Source organism: Salvelinus namaycush, chromosome 21 (assembly GCF_016432855.1).
Source record: "Salvelinus namaycush isolate Seneca chromosome 21, SaNama_1.0, whole genome shotgun sequence".
NCBI classification, from domain to species: Eukaryota; Metazoa; Chordata; class Actinopteri; order Salmoniformes; family Salmonidae; genus Salvelinus; species Salvelinus namaycush.
The window spans coordinates 16,842,346-16,861,161 of NC_052327.1; the positions used below are offsets into that span (position 1 = coordinate 16,842,346).

Here is an 18,816-nt window from a genome sequence, read left to right on the forward strand (position 1 = left end):
TGGCTAGAGTTTCAGCAGCTTGCTGAACCATTGGTCTGGAGTGGGACTCCGTTCCAATTTCATAAAGAGAAATGCAGAGTTTTGCTGACCCATCATAGAAACCCATTAAAACCCTCAGAGCATTTCAGTTGCCTGTCCCAGTCCCAAGCGTGTGTCCTGCTTGATCGCCAGCCTTCTCTAATAGGTGAGAACCTCTCACCTGTCTATCCTGACTCTATCTGCTCTCTGTTCTCGGCTTGGTTAAGCATGACAGGATTTCAGCAACTCCACCGGCTCTCCCGTTCTGGATTAGCACTACTTTTTCTATTTGGAAACCATGCAATCAGCTGCACACGTGAGATCAGACCATGTGTCTCTCTATGTGCAAAATGACTTGTTCAAATTGGTATATATAAAGCTTGGATGATAAAGTAACTAGGACATAGTCCTGTCACAACACACATATTATAGAGCATGAATGACTTTGCTCACTTGTCTTTTAGTCATAAAATTGATAAGCCATCCATGTATGCCTCATACCTGTTGATGTAAACCTACTGTACCTGAATACATATTCAGCTATTGCGATAATAGAGAAAGAGACACACTTTATTATTGCCATTGTGATTGTGTGAGTTGATTTGAACTAACCCACTGTATGTGATTTAATTTGCATGTTAGACTGTTTAATATTATTGTTGCAGAGCTGCATTGTGCTATGATGTTTTTGTTTTTTAATTGAAAGGTGGCATGACTGCAATAGCTATGTATTTTATATTGAGCATGTCCTATTAGTATTCCACATTTACCATGTGTAGAGGGCATTAGAAGTATTGACCCTGACAAGCAAATTGGTCTTCCTAACATATGCAGGATCATACACACAAATGTGGCTCTACTCTCCAGCATTTTGGATTTGATGTTTAATTTGAGGGTATTTTCATAAATATATATTTGATCATTTAGAAATAAAAGCACTTTATGTATCTAGTCCCCCCCAACTGAATATGTAGGTTTTTTTCATAAGTATTTGAACAAATTCACTTACAGTGTATTAAAGTAGTTAAAAGTTTAGTATTTGGTCCCATATTCCGAGCATGCAATGACCACATGAAGCTTGTGTCTCTACAAACTTTCTGGATATATTTGCAGTTTGTTTTGGTTGTTTCGAATTATGTTTTGCCCAATAGGATTATTGTAAATTAGAATAGAAGATGTTTCTGAACACTTCTACATTAATGTTGATGCTACCACGATTATGGATAATCATGAATAAATAGTGAATAATGATGAGTGAGAAAGTTAAAGGGAACAAAGATTATACCCACCCAAAAATACTAACCTGTAACCGTTTCCAATAACCAAGAAAGTTAGCATGTTTTTAACTTTCTCAATCATCATTATTCATTATTCATTTATGATTATCTGTAATCATGGCAGCATCCACACTAATGTAGAAATGTTCAGAAACAACTTATATTGTTAAAAGTGACAATAAAAGTTACTCCAAAATGCATTTATAATGGGCAAAACGAAATCCAAAACTCAACCAAACAAACTTCAAATGCATCCAAAAAGAGTCACAGGCTTGATGTAGACATTGTGTGCTAGGAATATGACCAAATACTAAACTTTGACTAATTGAATACACTATAAGTGAATTTCTCCAAATACCTATGACACATTCAAATGGGGGGACGAGACATATTAATTTCTAGGAAAATAAAAGTTGATATTCTGTACTTTCACATCATAAAACATATTATCGAAAACCAAAATGCCTGAGTATAGAGCCAAGTTAAACGTGTCACCTTCAATCGCCAAACAAATACGTAGGGGAGTGTATATTATTTAAACCTGGAATTCATTTAGAAAAATGAAATCATACAGGGAAAAAAACTGCTGGGTAAAACATGGTGATCTCATTTAATAGGTTTGTTTGAGTTCCATATACTCTGGAATATAGTGTTACATGTATCATATTCTTTCCAATTTTGTGACTGACGTGACCGAATCAGATTCCAATTCTGGAGAACATCGCTGTCTGATGAAGTGTAGCAAATTCTTGGGAACATTGCCAGCTATTTGATATATGAACTGTTGATGTGACATTCGGAAACCAGACTCCTACACAAGCAATTTGTTTAGAAAGCTACAGTGCCTTCAGAAAGTATTCACACCCCTTGACTTTTTCCACATTTTGTTGTGTTACAGCCTGAATTTAAAATGGATTAAATGTAGATTTTGTGTCACTGGCTTAACACACCCATAATGTGAAAGTGGAAATATGTTTTTCATTTTCATATTTTTATTAATTGAAAATAACAAGCTGAAATGTCTTGAGTCAATAAGGATTCAACCACATTGTTGTGGCAAGCCTATATATGTTCAGAAGTAAAAATGCGCTTATCAAGTCACAATAAGTTGCATGGACTCACTCTGTGTGAAACAATAGTGTTTAACATTATTTTTGACTACCTCATTGACTACCTCATCTCTGTACCCCACACAAACAATTATCTGTAAGGTCCTTCAGTCACGTAGTGAATTTCCAACACAGATTTAACCACAAAGACCTGGGAAATGTTCTAAACCCTCTCAAAGAAGAGCACCTATTGGTAGATGGGTAAAAAAACAAAACAGACATTGAATATCCTCTTGAGCATGGTTAAGTTTTTTATTACACTTTAGATGGTGTATCAATACACCCAGTCACTACAAAGATACAGCCGTACTTCCTAACTCAGTTGCCAGAGAGGAAGGAAAGTTCTCAGGGATTTCACCATGAGGCCAATAGTAACTTTAAAACAGTTAAGGAGTTTAATGGCTGTGATAGGAGAAAACTGAGGATGTCAGAGTGAAAAGAAAGAAGCCTCTTCAGAATATTCCAAAACATGCATCCTGTTTGCAATAAGGCACTAAAGTACTAAACATCTAGTCAAATGGCTACCCAGACAATTCACATTATCCTCCCCTCTCCACACCACTGACACTCTCTGTTGTCATCTATGCATAGTCACTTTAATTAACTCTACCTACATGTACATACTACCTCAACTAACCGGTGTCCCCTCACATTGACTCTGTACCGGCACCCCCCTGTATATATTGTTATTTTTTACTGCTCCTCTTTATTTACATGTTACTTTTATCTCTTATTCTTATCTGTATTTTTTGGGAACTGCACTGTCGGTTAGGGGCTCGTAAGTAAGCATTTCACTGTAAGGTCTACACCTGTTGTAATCGACGCATGCGACTAATAACATTTGATTTGAAGTACAAAGAAAAAAACCGGGGCAAAGAAATGAACTATAAAATCTGAATACAAAGCATTATGTTTGGGCCAAATCCAACACATCACTGAGTACCACTCTTCATATTTTCAAGACTGGTGGTGGCTGCATCATGTTATGGGTATGCTTGTCATCAGAATAGAGCTAAGCACAGGCAATACCCAAGAGGAAAACCTTGTTCAGTGTGCTTTCCAACTGACACTGGGAGACAAATTCACCTTTCAGCAGGACAATATCCTTAAACACAAAGCCAAATATACACTGGAGTTGCTAACTGTACCAAGATGACATTGAATGTTCCTGAGTGAACTACTATCATATTTGGACTGCATTTTCCTCCCCAAACTATCAGAACCAGATCAGCTGCTTTGCAATTCTCGTTTTACACATGAGGAAGTGTTAGTAGCTATTAAGTCCATGCCTGCTAATAAATCCCCAGGCCCAGATGGCTTCCCAGGTGAATTTTACAAGCAGTCCTGGCCAGAACTATGTCCTATATTTATGGCTATGATAGACAACTTTTGTACTAAGGGAATTTTGCCTGATTCTATGAATAGAGCTTGTATCACTGTCTTGCTTAAAAGTGGAAAGACCCATTAGAATGCTCTTCATTTGAAGTTTGTTGAATTTTGATTATAAAGTGATTACTAAATTGATAGCCAGACGACTAGAGTCCCTATTACACTCGCTTATTAAACCCGACCAAACAGGATTTATTAAAAAAAGGGTATTTATCGGATAAAGTCAAGACTGTTTGATGTTATCGACCACTTAAATGAGTATAAGACTCCTATACTGTTGTCAAAGCAGCAGCTACTCTTCCTGGTGTCCAGCAAAATTAAGGCAGTTTAAGGAATTACCTCTTTTCTATTCTGCAAACATTTTATACATTAGCTAATTTCTTGAAATGGGTCAAATCGATTTATACCAGTCCCAGAGCTATGGTCTCCACTAATGGTTTAAGGTCACAACAACTCCCACTGAGTGGGGGCAAGGCTGTCCTCTGTCTCCCCTCCTCCTTCGATGGCTGTAGAACCATTGGCAGAGTCCATACGTTCCAATGAGAGGATCAGAGTTCCCTCTATTGCTCATCAGGAACTTAAGCTACAGTATCTTTATACGCAAATAATATGATATTGCATGTTGTTAACCCAATGAACTCTATTCCACATATCTTTGATATTCTTGCCAAATTTGGTAAATTCTCTGGCTACAAAGCAAATCTGATGCTTGTTTTTTAAATAGCCAGCTATCAGATGAGTTGAGTTTAGTCTGCCCTTTCTCTTGGAAACCAAATGGATAGCAATATCTGGGAATAAATGTTACCACAGACATAAAGAATCTGTTTAAAGAATTTAACACTCCCCTCGTTAGCAAAATTAAAGAAGACCTGATCAGTTTCTCCACTCTCCCAGTAACAATGATTGGATGGATAAACATAATCAGGATGTTTTTATGGTGCAACAAAAAAACTCAGAATTAAGTACTCTACTACTGGTCAAACCCGAGTCTATGGGGGTTCTGGGTCTGCCCAATTCCAACTTTACTATTGGTCAGCCCAAACTTGCAATTTGCTGTCCAGGACTTTGGGCAGACTGTACTCCCTATGGGTTCAGATTGAATTTACCTCTGAAGATATTTGTGATAACAGTAAGACCTTCACTATGTACAACACATTAATGGCATGGGTAGACTGTAGAAAACACTTGGGTATTTCAAACACCTGCTCCTATTTCTTCTAACCCTGAGTTGACAAATGTGTCTCTAAAAGGTCGGCCTTCATAATTGATGCTTGTGGGGTCTTATGAGGCATTGGATGCTGCTGAGGGGAGTACGGCTCATAATAATGTCTCTAACGGAGCGAATGGAATGGCATCAAACCCATGGAAACCATATGTTTGATGTATTTGATACCATTTCACTCATTCCGCTCCAGCCATTACCACGAGCACGTCCTTCCCAATTAAGGTGCCACCAACCATCTACAGTGGCTTGCGAAAGTATTCACCCCCCTTGGCATTTTTCCTATTTTGTTGCCTTACAATCTGGAATTAAATTAGAATTTTTTTTAGATTTGTATCATTTGATTTACATAACATGTCAACCACTTTGAAGATGCAAAATATTTTTTTGTGTAAAACAAACAAGAAATTAGACAAAAAAACTGAAAACTTGAGCGTGCATAACTATTCACCCCCCTCCCCAAAGTCAATACTTTGTAGAGCCACCTTTTGCAGCAACTACAGCTGCCAGGCTATTGGAATATGTCTCTATAAGCTTGGCACATCTAGCCACTGGGATTTTTGCCCATTCTTCAAGGCAAAACTGCTCCAGCTCCTTCAAGTTGGATGGGTTCCGCTGGTATACAGCAATCTTTAAGTCATACCACAGATTATCAGTTGGACTGAGGTCTGGGCTTTGACTAGGCCATTCCAAGTCATTTAAATGTTTCCCCTTAAACCACTCAAGTGTTGCTTTAGCAGTATGCTTAGGGTCATTGTCCTGCTGGAAGGTGAACCTCCGTCCCAGTCTCAAATCTCTGGAAGACTGAAACAGGTTTCCCTCAAGAATTTCCTTGTATTTAGTGCCATCCATCAATCCTTCAATTCTGACCAGTTTCCCAGTCCCTGCCGATGAAAAACATCCCCACAGCATGATGCTGCCACCACCATGCTTTACTGTGGGGATGGTGTTCTCGGGTGATGAGAGGTGTTGGGTTTGCGCCAGACATAGTGTTTTCCTTGATGGCCAAAAAGCTCAATATTAGTCTCATTTGACCAGGGGAGTCTCCCACATGCCTTTTGGCGAACACCAAACGTGTTTGCTTATTTTTTTCTTTAAGCAATGGCTTTTTTCTGGCCACTCTTCCGTAAAGCCCAGTTCTGTGGAGTGTACGGCATAAAGTAGTCCTAAGGACAGATACTCCAATCTCCGCTGTGGAGCTTTGCAGCTCCTTCAGGGTAATCTTTGGTCTCTTTGTTGCCTCTCTGATTAATGCCCTTCTTGCCTGGTCTGTGAGTTTTGGTGGGCGGCCCTCTCTTGGCAGGTTTGTTGGGGTTCTTTCCATTTTATAATAACGGATTTAATGGTGCTCCATGGGATGTTCAAAGTTTCAGATATCTTTTTATAACCCAACTCTGATCCACTACCCACTTACTAGTCCCAATATTAAAGAAACTAACTACAAATTCATCTTAAAGCTGTATTTTACTCCTGTTTAATTAAACCGTATGTTCCCAGACACTTCACCAAATTGCCTGAAATGTAAGGCTGAGAAAGGAACTTTTTTGGCAGTGCGATAAACAAATGGATTTCTGGCACTCTATTCATACAACTAGTCAGACAGATTATTTAAATACGGAATGGTACAATCCCCAAGCCTTTACCTTGTTAATTACATGCTTGTTTCAGACAAGATAAGGTTGCTGATAACTATTTCTACTTTGCAAAGAAATGTATTCTTGTGTGTTGAAAGAATTACATCCCACCAACTGAACATTGCCATTTGTGTAGCTTCAATGAGTCTTACAGAAGTGTATGAGTTCCCTAAAAGCCTATGTAAATTGTTGGGATGCAATAAGGTGGTATACTGTATGATAATATGTAATAAATAACTGTAATATTATAGAAGAATTTGTGAAAAAATATGCAGTGTGTGAACTTAACATGATGAACAGGAATGACGTTTACTCTCACGGGTGGTCAATAAGATCTATCGGAAAGCCATGCCCTTAACTTTTTTGGGATCGTTGTCCCTTCCACGGATCCATAAATTTCAAAGTGTTTCCTTTCAAATCGTACCAAGAATATGCATATCCTTGCTTCAGGGCCTGAGCTACAGGCAGTTAGATTTGGGTATGTCATTTTAGGCGGAAATTGAAAAAAGGGGGCGGAACCTTAAGAGGTTTTAAGGACAATAGCGGGGAACATACACAATAAAAAAAATGCTGGGTTAAAACCAACCCAATTTGGGCTATTTAGTAAACCAGCGCTGGGTAAATATTGGACAGAAGTAATGGACAGAACGGTTATTTTTACCCAGCCAGTTGGGTTGCGTGAATAACCCAACATGTTGGGTTGTTGAAATTACCCAAACACGGGTTAATTTAACCATTGGTTGGGTATTTTTTACTTTCATGCTGGGTTAACCATGCAGCTGTTTTTTTTACGTAATCTTTAGGTTATTTCAAGAGGCGTAGCTTATTAATAGAACAAAGCTCTTAAAAAGTGTCCAGCATCCTGAGACCCAGCAAGTACCCCTATTTCAAATTGTATCTACATTTATAGTACTTGTTTTGATTAACTCTGAAAATATATCTGTATTAACAACATTAACAGTATTTTGAAATTATATCTGCTGCTATCTACTGCTAAGTTGTAATACTAAGGCCTAGATTCAAATCAGATCCAGCATTAACTGGCGATAGCAGACACTCGCATAGCGGATGTTTTGGCGGTGTCAGAGGTGGAACTGTGTTAGAGCCATCAAATTTGTGAGCAGCTGCCCTTGTGATCATTGTCCAGAAGCCACACCCGCCCCACTCGTAGGTGTAATTCCGGTAGCTACTTGTGGATATGACAGCTCTAACGAAGTTTCACCTCCGACACCTCCAAAACAACCACTATTGCGGATGTTGGCTGAAGAAGATCCTATTGAATCGAGCCCTAACTGTACTATAAAATTGTATCGGCTGCTGAAAATTATGTCTGCTGCTATTTGAATTTGTTTTATATGTAAAATATTATGTGCATGTGATAGTCTTTCTGTTTATTTTCTGTTTGTCTTTATAATTGTTATAAAAACACACACATATATATATATATATAGAAAATGATCCAATTCAATAGCACCATTGGCAATATTCAAGCAAGTTTAAGTCGTGATCTTATCTGTTACATGACAAAGCACAATGTTACATCTTGTATTTTTTATTTTATTTAACCATTACTTAACTAGGCAAGTCAGTTAAGAACAAATTCTTATTTACAATGACGGCCTACCAAAAGGCAAAAGGCCTCCTGTGGGGACAGGGGCTTTGATACATTTTTTAAATAAATAAATAAATTATATCGGACAAAACACACATCACGACAAGAGAGACATCACAACACTACATAAAAAGAGACCTAAGACGACAACATAGCAAGGCAGCAACACATGACAACACAGCATGGTAGCAACACAACATGACAACAACATGGTAGCAACACAACATGGTAGCAGCACAAAACATGGTACAAACATTATTGGGCACGGGCAACAGCACAAAGGGCAAGAAGGTAGAGACAACAATACATCACGCAAAGCAGCCACAACTGTCAATAAGAGTGTCCATGATTGAGTCTTTGAATGAAGAGATTGAGATAAAACTGTCCAGTTTGAAGTTTGTTGCAGCTCGTTCCAGTCTCCAGCTGCAGCAAACTGAAAAGACAAGCGACCCAGGGATGTGTGTGCTTTGGGGACCTTTAACAGAATGTGACTGGTAGAACGGGTGTTGAATGTGGAGGATGAGGGCTGCAGTAGATATCTCAGATAGGGGGAGTGAGGCCAAAGAGGGTTTTATAAATAAGCATCAACCAGTGGGTCTTGTGACGGATATACAGAGATGACCAGTTTACAGAGGAGTATAGAGTGCAGTGATGTGTCCTATAAGGAGCATTGGTGGCAAATCTGATGGCCGAATAGTAAAGAACATCTAGCTGCTCGAGAGCACCCTTACCTGCCGATCTATAAATTATGTCTCTGTAATCTTGCATGGGTAGGATGGTCATCTGAATCAGGGTTAGTTTGGCAGCTGGGGTGAAAGAAGAGCGATTACGATAGAGGAAACCAAGTCTAGATTTAACTTTATCTTGCAGCTTTGATATGTGCTGAGAGAAGGACAGTGTACCATATAGCCATACTCCCAAGTACTTGTATGAGGTGACTACCTCAAGCTCTAAACCCTCAGAGGTAGTAATCACACGGGTGGGGAGAGGGGCATTCTTCTTTCTTGTTCGGAACAAGGTTAAGAGTAGAGAAAGTTTGTTGGACACTAAGAATGCTTTGTTGAAGAGGATTTAACACAAAATCCGGGGAAGAGCCAGCTGAATATAAGACTGTATCATCTGCATATATAAGACTGCCTGAGCTATGTTGTTGATGTAAATTGAGAAGAGCGTGTGGCCTAGGATTGAGCCTTGGTGTACTCCCTTGGTGACAGGCAGTGGCTGAGACAGCAGATTTTCTGCAGACTTTATACACTGCACTCTTTGAGAGAGGTAGTTAGCAAACCAGGTCAAAGACACCAATACTCCTTAGCCGGCCCACAAGAATGGAATGGTCTACCGTATCAAACGTTTTGGCCAAGTCGATAAAAATAGCAGCACAACTTTTCTTAGAATCAAGACCAATTGTGACATCAATGAGGACCTTTAAGGTTGGAGTGACACATCCATAACCTGAGGGGAAACCAGGTTGCATACCAAAGAGAATACTATAAACATCAAGAAAGCCAGTCAATTGATTATTGACAAGTTTTTCCAACACTTTTGATAAACATCTCATTCATTGAAGTCAATTATTTTTGGTCATAGATTGCTATTGGTATTCAAATGCTTTTCGAAAAAAGAAAAGGTTGTCAACAGTACAAAATTATTTGCAAGTGAACTGTATATTCTGTGAGTTTTTTACATTGTTGTATTGTTTGCTTCAGAACCCTTTGGAAAGAAACAAGAGTCCAAGATGTCTGAGTAAGTTCCAATATGTTTTTATGATATCAGTATACAGTCGTAAGCGGAAGTTTACATACACCTTAGCCAAATACATTTAAACTCAGTTTTTCACAATTCCTGACATTTAATCCCAGTAAAAATTCCCTGTTTTAGGTCAGTTAGGATCACCCCTTTATTTTAAGAATGTGAAATATCAGAATAATAGTAGAGGGAAAGATTTATTTCAGTTTTTATTTCTTTCATCACATTCCCAGTGGGTCAGAAGTTTAATACACTCAATTAGTATTTGGTAGCATTGCCTTCAAATTGTTTAACTTGGGTCAAACGTTTTGGGGATCCTCCCACAAGCTTCCCACAATAAGTTGGGTGAAATTTGGCCCATTCCTCCTGACAGAGCTGGTGTAACTGAGTCAGGTTTGTAGGCCTCCTTGCTCGCACACGCTTTCTGCAGTTCTGCCCACACATTTTCTATAGGACTGAGGTCGGCACTCCAATACCTTGACTTTGTTGTCCAAAAGCCATTTTGCCACAACTTTGGAAGTATGCGTAGGGTCATTGTCCATTTGGAAGACCATTTGCGACCAAGCTTTAACTTCCTGACTGATCTCTTGAGATGTTGCTTCAAAATATCCACATAATTTTCTTGCCTCATGATGCCATCTATCATATGAAGTGGAACAGTCCCTCCTGCAGCAAAGCACCCTCACAAAATAATACGGCCACCCCCGTGCTTCACGGTTGGGATGGTGTTCTTCGGCTTACAAGCCTCCTCCTTTTTCCTCTAAACATAACTATGGTCATTATGGCCAAACAATTCTATTTTTGTTTTTTTCATCAGACCAGAGTACATTTCTCCAAAAAGTACGATCTTTGTCCCCATGTGCAGTTGCAAACCGTAGTCTGGCTTTTTTATGGCAGTTTTGGAGCAGTGGCTTCTTCCTTGCTGAGCGGCCTTTCAGGTTATGTTGATATAGGACTCGTTTTACTGTGGATATAGATAATTTTCAACCTGTTTCCTCCAGAATCTTCACAAGGTCCTTTGCTGTTAATCTGGGATTGATTTGCACTTTTCGCACCAAAGTACGTTAATCTCTAGGAGACAAAACGTGTCTCCTTCCTGAGCAGTATGACAGCTGCGTGGGCCCATGGTGTTTATACTTGTGTACTATTGTTTGTACAGGTGAACGTGGTACCTTCAGGTGTTTGGAAATTGCTCCCAAGGGTGAACCAGACTTGTGGAGGTCTGCAATTTTTTTTCTTAGATCTTGGCTGATTTCTTTAGATTTTACCATGATGTCAAGCAAATAAGCACTGAGTTTGAAGGTAGGCCTTGAAAGACATCCACAGGTACAACTCCAATTGACTCAAATTACGTCATTAAGCCTATCAGAAGCTTCTAAAGACATGACATCATTTTCTGGAATTTTCCAAGCTTTTTAAAGGCACAGTCAACTTAGTGTATGTGAACTTCTGACCCACTGGAATTGTGATAGTGAGTGAAATAATCTTTCTGTAAACAATTGTTGGAAAAATTACTTGTGTCATGCACAAAGTAGATGTCCTAACTGACTTGCCAAAACGATAGTTTGTTAACAAGAAATGTGTGGTGTGGTTGACAAACGAGTTTTAATGACTCCAAACTAAGTGTAGGTCATTTTCGACTTCACCTGTATATTTTATGCCCTGTTTGAATTATATTAACATCACCTTTATATTGGTGTTCATCTATGTAATATCCTCCTATTAGAGGAGAGATGCTCAATGTGGAAAAGGAAATATAGTATTCACTCTAATTATGATATCATCTTCAGGATCTTGGGCATCCATGGAAATCAAGAAACTGCCATTTTTTTAAATTAATGGTTAGAAACTCATCTTTACCTCCCCAGTGTCAGAAATGTGTACCTTTCTGGAAAATTCACACGTCTTTTCATTAAATATTTTAGGAAAAAAATGCCATCGAGTCGCAAGCATCATCTGAAGGTAAGTGGTCACTAGTAACATTGAATTGTTATTTTTGTAATGAAACTTAATCTTGAGCAAAATATATTATATTATTATTATTATAAAAGTCTCTGTGTGTTGTGTATTCCCCTGTTAACCATAATCCAGTTGTGTCACTATTCATGCTTCTCTCTCCTCCAGAGCGTGATGCTCCAGATTGCTAAGGACTTGCTGGAGGCAGAGGCCATAGAGGCAGTGGAAGAGAAAAAAAGGTACATGGAAGAGAACTGCCCCGCATTGGACCTGCCTGGGTCATTGGTGGAACTGCAGGTACAGTATCACCAATAGTTGAAATCACCAGTGTTTACCATAGCTTCACAAAGCAGTGCTTAAACAGCTGTTCATAACGGTCCAATGCAGGCATAATTTATGGGTAATAATTAAGTACCTTACTGTGATTGTTTTCAAATACAATGGTCAAAAGGAAACAAAAATAGCTTCTTTTGCGAGAACTGTCTTGGAGTGGTCTGAGTGGAGAGGGCAGAGAGGCAGAGAGGTTTGGAACTCTCTTATCGGTCTGTTAATTAATGTAGTATATCAGGCCAAAACTCCATCCCACCAAAACAGGATGAAATTTCATGTGGTCTTACACTTAAGCATTAGCCCCTTTTCCCCCCCAATTTTCGCCTAAAATGACATACCCACATCAAACTGCCTGTAGCTCAGGCCCTGAAGCAAGGATATACATATTATTGGTACCATTTGAAAGGAAACACTTTGAAGTTTATGGAAATGTGAAGGGAATGTAGTAGAATATAACACAATAGATCTGGTAAAAGATAATACAAAGAAAAAAACAACCGTTCTTTTGTATTTTTTTTGTACAATCATCTTTGAAATGCAATAGAAAGGCCATAATGTACTATTCCAGCCCAAGTGCAATTTAGATTTTGGGCAGTAGATGGCATCAGTGTATATGCAAAGTTTTAGACTGATCCAATGACCATTGCATTTCTGTTAAAAATGTTGTATCAAGACTGCCCAAATGTGCCTAATTTGTTTATTAATAACTTTTCATTTTCAAAATTGTGCACTCTCCTCAAACAATAGCATGGTGTTCTTTCACTGTAATAGCTACTGTAAATTGGACAGTGCAGTTAGATTAACAAGAATTTAAGCTTTCTGCCCATTACAGATACGTCTATGCCCTGGGAAATGTTCGTGTTACTTACAACCTCATGCTAATCGCATTAGCCTACATTAGTTCAACCGTCCCGAGGAGGGGACACCGATCCCAAATAAATTTTAAAGGGAATTATCATAATTTTCACAATTTTACAGTATTATTCCAACCTCATTGTGTGGAAATATACACTGAGTGTACAAAACATTATGAACACCTTCCTAATATTGAGTTGCACTCCCTTCTGCCCTCAGAACAGACTCAATTTGTCAGTGCATGGACTGTGTCGAAGGTGTCAAAAGCACTCCACAGGGATGCTGGCCCATGTTGACGCCATGCTTCCCACAGTTGCGTCAAGTTGGCTGGATGTCCTTTGGGTGGTGGACCATTCTTGATATACACAGGGAAACTGTTGAGCATCAAAAACCCAGCAGCATTGCAGTTCTTGACACACTCAAACCGGTGCGCCTGTCACCTACAACCATACCCGGTTCAAAGCACTTAAATCTTTTGTCTAGCCGAATTCACGCTCTGAATGGCACATATACATAATCCATAATCTCAATTGTCTCAAGGCTTAAAAGTCCTTTAACCTGTCTCCTCTCCTTCATCTACACTGATTGAAGTGGATTTAATAAGTGACATCAATAAGGGACCCTAGCATTCACCTGGTCAGTCTATGTCATGGAAAGAGCAAGTGTTCCTAATGTTTTATACACTCTGTGTTTTTAAAACACAGGTAAATCATGTTTTTGACTGCACTGGGCCTTTAAACTGGATTTTCAATCTACGCTGTCAGTAAATTCACTGTAACCCCACAGTACTGTTGTTGAAGGTTCCTTTTGTTGATAACCAACTGCAGGAAATGTGCAAGACAATCCATCACCAGCTTGATAAAGTGGATGAGGAGAGATACGACCTGGCAGGCAAAGTGGGCAAGTGTGACAAAGAGGTATTTTCATCCAGTTGAGGTCGATTACATTTGTTGATTTTCTCTCTCGTTTTGATTGAAGACCTGAAGATAAAAGTGCATATCTCGCTTTTTTCCTGATCTTTTCTCTTTACAGATTGATGATTTGAGGATTAAAGTGGTTGAGATCCAGGGCATCAAGAAGCCAGCTCTGAAGAAAGTACGTATGTCTGCTGATGCTATGCTCCAGGCTTTGTTGGGCTCCAAGCACAAGGTGACCATGGATCTGAGATCCAACCTGAAACAAGTGAAGAAGGAAGTCAAGGAGGATGTGAGTAACATGGAGGCATAATAATGTAAAAAAATATATATGTACTATGGATTGATATCAGTGCATAGCCGCCGGAAGATGTTTTGAGTTGGTGGGGTACGTCTATCATCTTATTTGCGTATAGTGGCATAGAGTAGAGCAGAGGTGTTTCTAGAATTTTCACACATGGGGAAAAAGGAATCCAGACTTTTAGTAAGGTCCAGGGAAAATATGGCATTTTAAAAACGGATTTCATGCTATTCTACATAATTTTACGTGTGGAGAAGTTACCAGAGTATGTTTTAATACCACACAAATAATCAAGTGGACAGGGTTCTGACACTGACAAACTAAGATCAATTGAAACGACCTAGCCTTGAATGCAACCAATAGCCTAGGCCAACGAAAAGAGTGGAGACACAATATGAGGAGGAATTTATAGTCCTCAAAAGCTTTGACTACCAGTGATGGAGAGACTGAATACACGCCTCACCAGCGATGGCAGATGCAGTCGTGCCAATAGCCTATCTCTCATAGATACTTTGTAAAACAATGCTGTGCATTCAATATTGCAAAGTTGATAACATATTCAGTAGCTTAATTATAGGTAATACTTGTGTAGCCTAACTTCTCTTTTCAGCAGTAGCCAATTTAATTTCCAAACTGTTTTTCCCGTGATTGTATTTCAAAATATTGCGAGAGGCCAGGATATTTTAGCTGCTGTTCACTCAAAAATCAGCTGCTTGATATTTGTGCTGTCCAAATTGTAGCAGGATTCCTGACAGTATGCGCTTGTGATTACACACAATCGACAGCTAAAGAAGCTATTGATCCTCTCTGGCTAAATTATGCTCTCTGGTGTAGTAATTTGAATGATTTGATTATATTTCTGTACAGACAGGAGTAGTTCTATGATTTTGGTTAACTGTATTTCATTTATCAGAGGGTGCTGCAGAACCTCCAGCACCCTTACTTCCCAAGGCTATGTATCAGTGCCAATATACATTACATTTGTAGTCAATCATTTTACTCAAATCCAATTATTTTGGCACAAATATGACTTCATATTGACTAATATCATCCTATGTATTTATTTTCCTTTTATAAACCCCTGAAAGCTCAAAATAAATAATTTCCTTGACCTAAACAAATAGCTTATTGTCACTCTTGACCTGATATCTCTGCTGTAACACCCACTTTCCATTAAAGGATAAAGATACAGTTGGTGACTGGCGTAAGAACATTGACGACAAGGCCGGCATGGACGGCAGGAAGAAGATGTTTGAGGCCGCATAAACGCTATGGCAAGACCATTTCCCCTGCTTTTCTCTGTGTCTTAATAAATCAGTTGGTAGCCATGGCCGTCTTTTGTGTTGGATATATAAGGTGGTATTGTGGTTATGTCACAGGTGGATTTGTATGACCTTGTTATCGATTTCACTGCTTCCTTTTAGTCTGTATACCCCAGACCCAGGTAATTACCTCACAGCAACTTAAACACATTTTGAAAAGCACTTACTGTATATTAAATAAATATTTCAACACTTACACCTGGAATAGCAGTTTTATTTTGCTTGCACGTCTTCATAATGTGTGAGATTAAAAAACGAAAACTACTTATGCAGTAGACTACTTGATTTGGGTAGGATTAGTATACTATTCAATGTTATTCAATAGAAGATAATGGGCATGAAAAGCTAGGTGTGAAAAAAAACTGGAATAACTAAAGGACTTTAAACCTAGGACTTGATTTATTGGAACATATCACACACACCAAAAGGCATATTCTCTGTGCATGTACTCTTTTGCTCTCATATAATGAATAATCATTTCATGAATGAATCATTGCATAACTTTTTAAATAATATAACAATAAACTATTTATATATATTAACCAAAACCACAAGATGTCAGTGGAGCACCTGTTCTCCTTGCCTCCTCTCTCCCTCTCCCCCTGTCTCTCTCTCTACTGTGTCAATCTGCTGACCTAGTGAACTTGAGGTAATTATGACTCCTATAACTGGTATGGCAAATTTTTATTGTGTGAGCATTTTGTGCATGAAAACTGATAGAAACATATTTAAGCTAGGATTTAATCAATTGTTGACGTTTTATCAGTACTAACACTAAAATACAACACTCATTTGATATAAGTAATGAAGAATGAATATAGACTAACATGTTATAACACATTTTATGAATGTCTTAATTAACTATTTACAATCTATTATTTGTAAACATTTATAAACTTTTATATGCAGAAACAGCATTACAATTCATAAGCATTTATAACATGTATGATCATTTAGGCCTATAAAGTTTTGTAAGCATTTGTAATGGCTTATTCATGAGAGTTATTTTAAAGGGGCAATCTGTAGTTGCTACAGTACATCCATTTTTGGAATCCTAAATTAATTATATATACCCATTGACTCTTGAAGAATAATACTTAGAAATGCCTCATGAGCTTAGTTCAAGTGTCATTCCCCATCAGAACCCAAAATATAAGCTTGCTTTACTCCAATGTTTATAAACAAAGTACATTTAAATACATGCTATAAAGCTTAAAGAGTTACAGAATATAGGATTGTTAGTATTTCTCACACAAAAATCAGCATGCATATGTTGACCAGGGTAGTTGAGTATTCATGCTGAAAAAGTTATGTTTTGTTGTGTCTTGTGACACCATAGGTTGGTGCTGCATCTTGTGACATCTCCGATGCAGTTAGAGCAAGACAGTGGAGGACTAGCATGGATATGATGCCCTCTACTGCCCCACCATAGCTCACACAACTGCAGGTAAGGAAGAAATAAGAAACTGGATAAGAAACCTGTTTGCTGGATGATGTAAAAATTAATCAATACATCGACCATCAGTGTAGTACACTTATCTTTACCTTTCACTTACAACAGCTTTGATGTGATTTATTGACAAGTGCCTTGGTTTTATTGTCAATTACAGTGTAGAATTCAGTCTGGGTACATGAACAATTGAGACATCTGATGGAAAAAGGATATTGGGTGAGTGATGTAAGTACTGTTTAGATCATGGTGCTTTATGAGGTGAAAAGGAAATGGTTGTGTGATTGCATTGTTGAAGCTTACAGGATCATAACTCTGTGTAAGCAATGCGTGACAAAATCTTCTATATATAAACTGATAAACCATAGGGTGCATGATTCCCCTGTCTCTACGTCTTGGTGTCTGTCTTGGTCTCTGCCTCTACTTCTTGGTTGCTGTAAGGCCCATTTGCAAAATCGTCCCTCTTAATTTCAAGGTGACACTTTTCACTGGATATCAAATTTAACCGACTGTGTCTTTAACGGACAGATTCCCTTACAGTTTCACATTAAGCAAACGTTGCATTCCAAGTTTGCATGTCACTAATACAGAGGAGCCCTTCTCCCCAAAATAGAGGACGCCTGCAATATCTTATAAGAGCTGCAGAAATATTTGCCACCACATATTCCAATACATTTGTCTAGGAGGGACCATTACATTTTGGCAAATCATTTTGCCAGACTTTATGCCTTTAGTTACATGGCTGGGGAATATAGGACTAGGCCTACACGGTTAGCAAGCTAATTCTGGCACCAAATTACCTACAGTAAATAAACAGTATAGATGTGGTCAAAGTATGGATCAGACCCCCTACCTATCCTACCATAAGATCCTGAAGCACCGCCGCAATACATCATATTTTACCGCGAAATGTGTCAGCGACTCTAAATAGTAAGATCCACTATTTCCAACACGTATAACATCTGGCCCTGTAGTGTAGGCCAACTATGACCACATTATTTAGCATTAATTGATTAAAACTCAATCACAACAAGAAAGCTATAGAGGGATATATATATATAGAGAGAGAGGGATGAAATTGTGACAAGCAGTTGCATGTTGTTTTTTATTGTTTACGTTACAGAGCATGACGTGAAAATATTATTGATACTGTAGTTATCTGGTTGGTCAGTGTGGAGCCTATTTTAAGCTTGGGGCTCAGACTGACCCTCATGACATGTGTTACCTCTCATGATGTAGAATAATGCAAGAGCCAATGTTCGCTTGCGGATGGCAGGATATGATGATATTACAGGGCATGACAGGGCAGTATATCAGGCTGACAGGGGGCCGGCAGCATCATTTTCTATTACCATAAAGACCGTAGGAAAAATTACCATGTAGAGGGAGGGATAAACAACTGGCATCCACTATTAGCATTTAATACTGTGTACTGCCTCGTTCATCTGCCAGTGGCTTGCCATCCTCTCAGAGCTGCTCTTCATTTCTCATCATTGTTTCTCTCATAGGTGAGGATTATAGTGGGATCTGATAGTGCTCCAGCATCCATAATGTGCTCCTGTCTCTTGACTGTTTTGAACTGTGTCTAATATTGCAGTTGTGTATTAACTGTTGGTTTCTGCATATTGTGAGGTATTAAGATCTCAGTTGAAGTGTGGTGCTTTATGGCTCAGTTGGTAGA

At 38.6% G+C, this 18,816-nt stretch overlaps 1 protein-coding gene across 1 annotated transcript; it reads left to right on the plus strand.

The window, feature by feature from the left end:
* Positions 1-152: 152 nt before the first annotated feature.
* Positions 153-15,862, plus strand: LOC120066632 (troponin I, fast skeletal muscle-like). Its single transcript, XM_039018061.1, has 7 exons — positions 153-184; positions 9,968-10,004; positions 11,933-11,969; positions 12,132-12,260; positions 13,976-14,065; positions 14,181-14,354; positions 15,543-15,862. The coding sequence occupies exons 2-7, from the start codon at positions 9,997-9,999 to the stop codon at positions 15,627-15,629; spliced, it is 525 nt and encodes a 174-aa protein (XP_038873989.1). The 5' UTR covers positions 153-184; positions 9,968-9,996; the 3' UTR covers positions 15,630-15,862.
* Positions 15,863-18,816: the final 2,954 nt, after the last annotated feature.